Here is a 10,750-nt window from a genome sequence, read left to right on the forward strand (position 1 = left end):
TTTTTTTTTTAACCTTTTCCTTCCTTCCTTCCTTCTTTTTGTGCGTGTTTTATTTAAAGTGTTAGAAAATTCACACTTTCAAAAAAAAGAACAAGAACTCCTAACCTCGCCGCGAACGGAAAGCTAGACTCGAGGTCGAGGGTTTACAATTGTGGGCACAGCATGGAGAGAATTCGAATGGAGAACTCGAATCCCTCTGTTGGAACTCCGTTTCCTTTCCCTCCTTATCGCCAATCGCATCTCGAGAGTGAAACGTATCGTACGCTCGCTCGTATTCTCTCTCGCTGCTACGAGGCCCCTCAGCTCTGTGAGACCTCTCATTCTGCGCCTCTTCAGTCGCTAAGACCAGGTGATGACATGAATTATTGGATCATGTTTCCATTGATTTTCTTTACTCAAATTTTTGTTAATCTTCACCGTTTTTTTTTTGGTTGTGTTTTTGTTAAAATATCTATCATGTTCGGTCAAGAGTAATTAATAAAGAATACATGATTAAGAAATTGAAAAGAGGAAGTGATGGAATATGTAGTTCGATATAGTGTTTTTTTTTCAAACCACACACATGAGCTATTCATGATTCTCGTAGTTCGATTTAGCTTGTTTGTTGTGTTGTTTCTGAATCTTATATTGTTTCTAGACTTATGAGACCGTTGAATGAATTACTTTGTGAGTTCTTTACCATGAAACAAATAATAAAATTCATCTTACTCGGTTTATTCAGATTGACCGAAAGACATTTTTATTGAAAAATTATTGCGCATTGAACTTTCTTTGGTACTTCCATTCAGCTCAGTTGATATATATTTACTATTCGTATGTTCTTCTTCAGTCTTGAAATTGCTTAATGAATTACAAGTCATATAAACTTCTCTCACCGATCTCCAGTCAGTCTAAATCATTCGTGGCTCATGGGCAATAGTTTATTAATGCATCTCCTTCTTTTCCTATAATTAAGTTCGTTATTACTGCATTTCCATTACTAATCCATGAGATGTTTTAATTACGCTGTTGACAGTTTACACTGTTTCACTTGTTTGAAGATCATGGTAGTAATGCATTGGAGCAAGCTTCTGGGAATGAAGCTCATGAGTGCTGTGAATTGGTCAGCCCTGATGGCACGAAGCCCATACATATTCTGGCTCGTAATGGGAACCCTAAAGGTAGTAATTTTAAAGACGGTGGGTCTAATGATACTCAAATGGTAGTAGATGAAATAGACACTATGATGAGAATAGAAGAAGATGAAGAGTTCACTAAACAAAAGGAAATGATGGTTGATTGCCTAACTGAAGGGGCTGAATCGCAAGATAGAAGGTCTGATCAGGTCCAAATGCTGGTATATGAGCTCGAACATATTGTAAAAGGGAATGAAGAACCTGGATGCAACAACAACAGCAATGTCTCAACCTCACCGAAAGACAAGAGGCAAATTTTCAGTGGTGAGTTTAAATTGATAAATAACCCTGATGAACATATTAAACTCACACAAGATGTTATGGAGGAATCTGGAAATCTTGGTCAGCTACAAATAGATGAAGAGCATTGCAGACAAAACATTTCTGATGCCTTGGATACATCTTTGGATAATTGTGTCATCAGTAAAGGTTCAATTTCAGCTCAGGATAGCAAAATAATTTCTTTGAGGGAGACTATTGTTGTGGAACAAAATAATGAACTGGAACAGAAAAATATGGAATTTGAGAAATTGGCTTGTGCCAGTGGCACAGAGGATTCTCTTAGCCATATGATTGAAGATGTGGAAGAAGGAGAAATACCTGGTCAATTTGAGGCATCTGGAAATTCAGACAATAGGTTTCTTGAAGATGCTGTAATGTTGGAGGAGAAGAATTCTAAGCAGAAGCAAGTTTCCAAAGACATATCAGGGAGAGAAGATCTCTCTTATAATGAAAAATACAGAGCAAATGGGAAAGATTCTGGACTCAGTTCTATTACCGTGGATGCAGTCGATGAAGAAAGTTTTGTTGTGGAAACAAAACGCAAAGAAAGCATCAGGAATGAGATTGTGCCTGGACCCCCAATGGTTGTTCTGGAAGATGCTCGAATAGGTAAATTGGTAAACCATTATGAGAATCAAAAAGAAGGTGGTGGAGCTGGAGGTGACTGCTCTCCAGCAGATATTCCTGATGAATTGGCATTGAGAGGAGAAAAACTGGACGAAAGTGCATCTGAAGGGCAAATGATAACAGCTAAGGAAAAGGTATAATTTAGGTGACTCTCTTTATTCTGTGATTACTTGTAGCTTAGGAATTATGTTTCTTTATGATACCAATTACCAAACCTTTGCTCTAGTTTGTTAATATTTATTTGCAAAATGTCTTACATTTTGTTACTTGAGTTGTGACGTGCCATTACCATTCTCTGGGGAGGCTTTATGACAGATACTAGTTTTCATTTGAGGTTTAAAAAAAAAAAGTATGCACATGATCTCTCAATATTTAACATGGTGCATGAGTAGACTTTGACTGTATAGTCGAGCAATTTCTAGTGATAGGCACTACCTCGAGCTTTTTTAATCTTCTATGCAACTAGTAAGGTATGGAATTTTGAGTAAATGGTTGTTTCTGTCATCGTAAATTTAGTTATGAAGCATGCTCTCACATCCAAAGTACTTTATAACTTTATTTTATAGGCTGTGCTCTCTCTCTCTCTCTCTCTCTCACACACACACACACATGCACACAGGTTAGCACAAATTAAAATGTGTGCCCCTGGTGCATTGGACTAGCTTGAAAGCCTTTTGGTTTTAACAATGTGTTGGAGAGCTTGAATCTAGGTTAGTTTCAAATAAAAAAAAGAACAAACTAGGTTATTTAACTTTGTGGAATTTGTGTGGTTTTATTCACATATAATCTATGTGGTCATGTGCAGCAGGATGCTGGTGTTTGTAATCAGAAAAAGCGGGCTCCCCCCTCTAAGGAAAAGAAAGCTAAGAAAAAGGTATTACTATTTTTCATGAGCATTTTAAAAATTTATGCACTATTTAATGATTTCTTTGTCTAGACATTATATATTAATTTTAGATGGGTACAATTAATTTGTAATCTATACCCCACATTCATGTAAAATTTGTTGATTTATTTTATTTTCCTGTTACCCTATAATGTGACTATTTACTATGTATCCTAGTCATAGGTACTCCTTGCAAAATGCTAAAAATTCATTCATTTTCAAATTTAATTGCAGCAAAGAGATCGGAAGAAACGAGCAGAAAAGAATCGGCTACTTGGAGTCAAAAGGTTGAAACTGAAACCAGTATTGAAACCAAAAGTTGTGGCACATTGTCGACATTATCTAAAGGGCAGATGCCATGAGGTTAGACCGTTCTAAATTTCCTTTTTTTCTGTATGAATCTCCTCTATCTGCTTGAACTGTTTAAAATTTTTTTACGACATTCTAATCATGGTTAGGACTTCATCTATTTCTGGTAAATTTTTGGTTTAGCATAAACAACTTTACCGCCACGCCAAGGCTTAAAAAAAGCTTTCTCAATTTAATATCATTGTGTGCTTTTTAATAGGAGGATATGTCATGGCACTGTTAGTTTTTAGGTATTTTAGAAAGATACTTGACAACATGCCCTCTTGTTCCTAACTCTACCCTGACACGATAATAGGTCCCTGGAGGCTGGAGCCTCCATCTGTAACACTGGAAGAATTTGATTAGCTTGGGACTTGGCAACAAACAAGTTTGTTGTGAGTCCACCCTCTGTGTTTTAAGCAGTCAAAATTTTATAAATTCTCTCGTCTAATGCATGGTTGGGGCGTTGCATTTCATGTGATAACAGATTTATTTGTTTAATCTGATATTTTATGGTGAAATCTGTTAGCATATAAAATGAAAGAAACACCATAATCATTTATGGTGGAGGCACATGAGATATTTTGACAGATAACCAAACTATTTGAATAAATGAATGTAGCGTAGTCACTTTTCAGCTAAATGTAGTTATTTTGATTACATTTGTTAACAATGGCACGATGTAAGAGTATTTCTTTTCACTAATTGAGTGTTTAGATTTTATCTTTGTTTTTCCCAGCAAGAATCTTTTATCTGGACCTGCATGGTTTTGACTCCGAGCTTTTGTTAAGTTTGAATTAGGAATTAACTGTAAAGTTGTAGTCTCAAATATGGTTATGTGTGATATATAATAATGTTTTGTTATCTGTTAGAGTCAATGTGGACTTTCATCCAATTGCAATCTAATTAATTTGATCGTTTCATTGTCAACAGGGGGAGAAGTGCAAATTTTCACATGATGTGATACCTTTGACAAAATCCATGGTATGGTGTTTTGACCTTAAACCTTGTCCTCTTGCATGATGTAACTGCTGTATTCTCCAATGACTGCTAGGTTGAATAGCTTAGGTAGATCTCTGAGAGTAGTTAACTTGTTTTATAATGTTTTTTTTTTTTAAATTTCATTGTCGATAAATTACAGCGGAGGTAAATTAGTTCACTTTTCCATACATAACTTACATACGATGAGCTGGATATTGATGCTTCATGTGAAAATCACAATATATGTCTCTTCTCCCTCACTTTCTGATGCATTTCTGTTTTGCAGCCATGCAGTTACTTTGCTCGTAACTCATGCATGAAGGGGGATGACTGTCCTTATGATCATCAGCTCTCTAAGTATCCTTGCAACAACTATGCATCCATGGGTTCATGCAGTAGAGGCAAGGATTGCAAGTTTTCGCACAAGGTACCCTCTTGCCCTTGTATAGGATTACTGTTGAGTGACTTAATATTTTAATACATTTACCTATTGGTCAAACTAGCTACATTCTCTAATTTGCTTAGAGGATAAAGCTTGTTGGTTGAGTGTCTAATCAAGCATCTTCCCTGCAGTTGCCGTTGAAGGAAGATTCTCCACTCAAGATAGAATCTTCATCGAATCCCAATTTTTGCAGACCTGGATTTACGCCTCCATTCTTGATGGGTAACTCAATATCTAAAAAGCAACTTAGCACTGATGGACACTCTGATCAGAATATAAATGTGCTATCGTCCTATGCGGGAGATGTTACTTGTAAGAATATTGGACAGAAGGTAAAGAGCACGCAGACTTTGCCCCAACAGACACCCAAAGGCATCAGATTTCTAGCTGTGGGAAAATCATCGACAAGTGGATCCAATGAACTTAGACAGGGCAGCTCATCTCCAATGAATAATGAGGGTGTCAAAGCTAGAAATGCTACAGCCATAAGTGCATCTGGTACTGCTCATAATTTGAATGAATTTCCTAAGAGAAATTCACCAACTGTTCCACCAAAGGGAATAAATTTCCTTTCTTTTGGGAAATCTCTGCTCGAAGATTCAGGTGCTAGGAAATTAGCTAATCTGACTTTGAATAGCAATGAAAGTGTCCAATCATCTTCATCAAACAATGTTGGTGCACATAAACAAGCTTGCTCATCGCCATGTTTGGTTGATAGTGTAAACAAAGGCAGCTTGACAAACCCAACTACGTCAAACATGATTCAGAAGTTAAATGCGATGCTGAAGAAAACTCAACCTGCTGCAGCACCACAGAGACCGCCTTTTCCTTCTTTTGATCATTATTCATTGGATGTTTTCAAAAGAAAAGAACAAGGGTCAAGTTCAAACCCATGGAAGATGCCTGCTACTCCACCTACTTCGGGTCCATCTGTAGATTACTTACCTCATGTGTCCTTTAAAGAGACACCAAACTCCTCTCAGAAGGCACTCATGTCGACACTTGCATTTGTTGCAAAGTTTGAATCCGATATGAAGATCGATAGATCCAGTTTTGGCGCTCTGGAGGTTGGCAATGGGGGTTATAAGGACAATGGCACTGGTACTGCTGCTTCTTTAGGTTCACAAAATGATTCTGTAAATTGTTAACAATTTTGCTTTTCTTGGCCGGAGTTCGTTGTAGAACTGATTCTTAAGTAGATTGTTTCTGCTGTAGTTAGAATAGGATTCAAGACCCGAGACAACAAATGTGCTTACTAGCGATTCTAATCTTGGAGTGGTCAGAGCCCAATGTAACATCCAGCGGCTGTTGATAGTCAGTCATTCTTCATGTATAACTTTTAGCGCCGGTCATTGTTAACCAGGTACTCCTCTGCTTTGATTTACATTGTGCAAGTTGAATTAATAGATTTCATTATTAGTGTGTTCTTATCATACAGGAGTTTATCAGGTTTGGACATAGCTGGCCGTGATGGTTTGTATTTTGGCAAGGGGAATGGAGGTGAGGTGAAGCCCTCTTGATCGGTGCAGTGTCGACTCTTTTGGTGGTTCTCTTTACGGTACACCATACAATCTTATATAACATGTAGTTTGTTTATATTTCAGATAGTTGAAATCAAGTTTGTCATTCCTGATATTTTGCCAAAATCTGTTGATGGGGGACTCTGTGTTTTCTTGCTGAGTCCTTATGTGGACTGGTTTTAAGTATTTAAATACTAGTTAAATATTGTCGTCTACTTGTCTATAAAATTGCTGGGCTTATGAAGGTATCCGATTAAAGCCCAACCCACGAACTATTAGCCGACACTCACTTTTTTTTTTTTAAATTCCTGGTAAACTTTATCTTAATAATAATTACACCTGGAAGAGTGGACCACCGACCACCTAGTTCACCGATTACTAGGCTGGGCCCACCCAACAACCTACTCCAACGCAACACGGTCAGTTAGCTGCCAAGTGGCACTTGTACGGTCATGTTGATTTTCTGTAGAGAGAACAAAAATGGAATAGGGGGAGCTCTAATTTTTTGTTATAATTGTAATTATAATTCTCCTCAAAATTATCTCCCTTTTTTTGAAATACCATTGAGAATTTTGTTTCTCATTGGAATCAGATTTTGGGGATACATATGTCTAACCCAATCGATTGTCAATCGAGTTATCGCTCGTTGATTCCTCAAAATTATCTTAAATCATTGATTAAATATTTTTTTAAGTATTTTGATATTCATAAAGTTGGAATATAATAGATTTTGAAACAAATTGAAAATCGTAAATTTTAAACCCTAAAAACTAAATTTTAAATCTTAAACTCTGAACTATAAACCCTAAATACCAATTATTAACTCTTTTGGGAAGAATTGTAGCCACAATTGTATTAAAAATTGGACTGCCTTCCAGCTTAAACAAAAACAGGAGAGTAGGAAGTATTTTGCCACCGTCCAAATCAGGGGTATCCTCTCTAATCTCCATTCTCCAACTTTTGATTTTCTTCAAAATTTAGGGTTTGTGTGTGAAAATTTATGTTTGTATGCCATGTCATTTAAAAGTCATTGTTTAATGTCATCAAAAGAAAATGAAACTTTTTTGCCAAATTAGAAGTTTTTAACATCAAAGACTCTGTTTGGAACTCCGTATAGAATAGTTTAATATTGCTATCCAATATATAATTTAATCATTATATAAATTGATGTATAATTTAATCATATCTGGTATTTGAAAAGAATTTGATATTAGGTTAGTAAAGTATAAGATTTGTGATAATATGTCTGAGTTACCCCTAATTAAAGTGAGAGTGAGGGTCTTTTTTGTCATTTGATATATTACACTTGAGCCACTAGTTGAAGTGGTAAGGATGATGTATATCACCATAATGATCAGGGCGCGAATCCCCCCACCTTGTTTAAAAAAACAAAATTATACGATCGGTATTGTATAAGAATCACTTTTGTGTAAGGTTATATTATCCCGAGTATTTTAAAAATCATCAAAACACCCAATAACTTCATTAAAAGATAATTTTATGTATCATATAAAATATTCATTATTTATTAAATCATTGCAATATTCAAACATTACAAAAGACATTAATAACATACTATTTTATTAAATTTAAAATAGATGAACCCATTTGATTGTGGGAATGATGATAGCAAATGTAATAGAATTAAAATCGGAGGGTAAGAATGAAGGAAGTAATTGTTGTAAACAACAAAATGAGGTTGCCTCTATTTATAAATATAGAAATATAATAGTTGGGAATTTTTACTTTTCAAATATAGTTGTTGGGATTTTAGTTTATTATAATTTAATAATTATTTATTTATTATTAATTATATTTTTACTAATTATTTTTATTTATAATTAATGCTAATTATTTTTCTAAAATTAATATATAATGAAACATTTTAATTTTTACATGAAATAAGATAATATAGACAAATAATAATAAAGTAAGAAGAAACTAATATTTTAATATTATAGAGATTTATAATAGAGATACTGATGCAGTTGTTACTAAATAGAATCTATCAAAAAATAATGTTTGAGTAGATAAAATAAAGAATATGTTAAAGAAAAAAAAAATGATGTTTGAGTAGATAAAATAAAAAGTATGTTAAGAGACACCGATATCGATGTGAGTGTTCTAACATAGCTAACTGTTCAAAATACAAGAACTTGAACAAAAAAAAAAAGGATTGGGACTCGATCCATCCCATTTTGCGAGTAGACGCACTATTTTGGATCTTATCCAAAAAACAGTGGGTCCCGGGAGGAAGGCAAAGTGTTGCTTCAAATGGAAATTATTCAAAAGTAGTGAAACGTGGCGACTTGCCTTTATTTCTTTAAATAGGCAAAACACTCTCCCTTCACACATACTTTCTTTTCAGTTTAACCTATTCGCCTACTCTCCCTCTCTGCAACTTCAGAATCACAGTGACTCAAATTTCCATATAATACAAAATAATGGTGTTACCTGGCGCAGGCGGTGGCGGTGTCGGTGCCGACGGTCGGGCTCCCCCTTCGCCCCGAGGATTTTTATCAGCTCCGTTGCCAAAACCCATTGAAGAACTGAAGGAATCCACTGACGCAGAGAATGATCTGGACATGCCTGATGAACAGCGAGGGCCGTACTATTCATCGTCGTCGGCGTCGAAGAAAGAAGAGGCACTCAAAATCGTGACAATCAAAATGGAAGAGGAGGGAGAAGACGACGACCTAGAAGCCTTTGATTATATGGACGGAGGCTATCGGTTTAAACTCGCTGACGGAGTGGAGAATACGAACAGAAATGGAAATGGATCGCCCTCTTCGTCATCATCAGTCGGTCTGCCTAAGCCAATGGAGGGACTGCACGAGTCGGGACCACCACCGTTCTTGAAAAAGACGTTCGAGATGGTGGAGGATCCGGAGACCGATTCGGTCGTTTCGTGGAGCAAGAATCTTGACAGTTTCGTTGTTTGGGACTCTCATGAATTCTCCAAAAATCTGCTTCCCAAATATTTTAAGCACAGCAACTTCTCCAGCTTCATCCGCCAGCTCAATACCTATGTGAGGGTTCTCTGTTTATTTTGTTATGTCATAGTGTTTTCCATTCGTTTGATTATTTGTTCCACGGAAAGTCTCCAAAAATCCGTAATCAAAGAATTCGTTTGATATGGCGAATGAGAATCCATTTGTAGGTTTAAATTGATTTTTCATTCCTGTTGTGGATCCCAAATGATTGGGAATATGCAAGTTGTAACGTTGTTCTGCTTCAATTTTGATTTTTTTTTTTAGAACTGTGCAATTCTGGTTTCAGGGATTTAGGAAGATTGATTCAGATAGATGGGAGTTTGCGAATGAAGGGTTTCGAGGGGGCAATAAAGATTTGCTCAAGAACATCAGTAGGAGGAGGAGATTTGAAAAGCAGAAACAGGGAGCCACATCTCATGTCATTTCATCGAAGCCTGCATTGGAAGCTGAGGTTCAATCCTTGATGACTGATCAGAACATGTTGAGAGGTGAAATCCTGAAACTGAGACAGCAACAACTGGAGGCAGATGACCAAATAGGTGCTGTCGGAGAGCGCATACGAACAGCAGAATTTAAGCAATTACAGATGTTCATATTCTTCATCAAAGCAACCAAAAACCCTGGACTTATCCAACAACTAATGTACAAGAAAAAGCAACAAACAGCTCTACATGGTGGTGAATTCATCAAGAGGCGCAGGTTACTCAGGACCCCGGCAATTGACCAATGTGCCGGTTGTAGAAATCAAGTGCAGGAGCAACTGACTGAAGTTCAACCCAACAATGGTGATGTGTTGCCTGGCGGAATGGATACCTTCACAATGCAGAAGGGTTGTCCAAGAAGTGACGACTTCTGCTACCCTGTTGGGGGTCATAGGGAGAATCTGATGTGCGGAGCAAGTGCTCCTGACATGTTTTCTACATATTATGGAATGTCGGAGAAGTTGATGGGAGATAACATGGTTCTTGAGAATTTGGTAGATGAAGACCTTGCTGTGAATGACACTAACCTATGTTTTGAGTTGGAGGATTTGATTACGAAGCCTGAATTGGAGGATTTAAGTAAGAAGCGGCCAAGTTGGGGAGGATTTGTGAGTGAGATGGTTGAGCATATCGGCTGTGTTGGCGCAATAAATTGATGTTAGCAATGGTATTACCTATTTGTGAGTGATATGGTATTGCCTAGCTAGCAATGTAGACAAAGTTGCAGTTGCTCTTGTTGGAATTCGCGGGATTGGAGAATACTAGCAGTTGAATTGCCAGGATTGGAATTTTAAGGGATTTTGATTCTACTGGAGATCTGGGTGTATCGATATTGTTGCATGTTTATATTTCCTTTCTTGAACGTTTTCCTCTTCCTTAACAATAGGCTTGTACAAATCCCTTCTGCAACAGCAGCATATAAGTATATAATGATAGAACAGATCTTGTAGCATCAAAATCTTTTGTAAGTTTTTGTGGCTGGTAAATGATAGTTCATCACTACTGCTAATTTTC

General features: G+C 36.7%; 2 protein-coding genes across 10 annotated transcripts; both read left to right on the forward strand.

Annotated features, from left to right (window-relative positions):
• Window positions 1–57: 57 nt before the first annotated feature.
• Window positions 58–6,474, forward strand: LOC120005529 (zinc finger CCCH domain-containing protein 65). 9 transcript variants are annotated; one of them, XM_038855209.1, is made up of 9 exons: window positions 58–349; window positions 1,041–2,218; window positions 2,890–2,958; window positions 3,205–3,333; window positions 4,252–4,302; window positions 4,586–4,726; window positions 4,873–5,842; window positions 5,941–6,104; window positions 6,180–6,474. In XM_038855209.1, the coding sequence occupies exons 1-8, from the start codon at window positions 163–165 to the stop codon at window positions 5,958–5,960; spliced, it is 2,745 nt and encodes a 914-aa protein (XP_038711137.1). In that variant the 5' UTR covers window positions 58–162; the 3' UTR covers window positions 5,961–6,104; window positions 6,180–6,474. The 9 variants fall into 9 exon arrangements, with proteins under 9 accessions (XP_038711137.1, XP_038711134.1, XP_038711138.1 ...); XM_038855206.1 differs by having other exon boundaries at window positions 5,957–6,104; window positions 6,191–6,474; XM_038855210.1 differs by having other exon boundaries at window positions 5,961–6,104.
• A 2,125-nt stretch (window positions 6,475–8,599) lies between these two features.
• LOC120005530 (heat shock factor protein HSF30-like) lies at window positions 8,600–10,750 on the forward strand. The gene is made up of 2 exons (XM_038855211.1): window positions 8,600–9,290; window positions 9,541–10,750. Exons 1-2 carry the CDS (start codon window positions 8,706–8,708, stop codon window positions 10,390–10,392), a joined length of 1,437 nt encoding a protein of 478 aa, XP_038711139.1. The 5' UTR covers window positions 8,600–8,705; the 3' UTR covers window positions 10,393–10,750.

This window comes from Tripterygium wilfordii, chromosome 9, assembly GCF_013401445.1.
Source record: "Tripterygium wilfordii isolate XIE 37 chromosome 9, ASM1340144v1, whole genome shotgun sequence".
NCBI classification, from domain to species: Eukaryota; Viridiplantae; Streptophyta; class Magnoliopsida; order Celastrales; family Celastraceae; genus Tripterygium; species Tripterygium wilfordii.

Bases quoted from the DNA above. Each gene is read 5' to 3' on its own strand.
- LOC120005530 (XM_038855211.1), top strand. From the start codon at position 8,706: ATGGTGTTACCTGGCGCAGGCGGTGGCGGTGTCGGTGCCGACGGTCGG. The intron at 9,291-9,540 runs GTGAGGGTTCTC...TTCTGGTTTCAG, and splicing joins TCCGCCAGCTCAATACCTAT to GGATTTAGGAAGATTGATTC.
- LOC120005529 (XM_038855201.1), top strand. From the start codon at position 163: ATGGAGAGAATTCGAATGGAGAACTCGAATCCCTCTGTTGGAACTCCG. The intron at 350-1,040 runs GTGATGACATGA...ACTTGTTTGAAG, and splicing joins TCTTCAGTCGCTAAGACCAG to ATCATGGTAGTAATGCATTG. The intron at 3,334-4,251 runs GTTAGACCGTTC...CATTGTCAACAG, and splicing joins TAAAGGGCAGATGCCATGAG to GGGGAGAAGTGCAAATTTTC.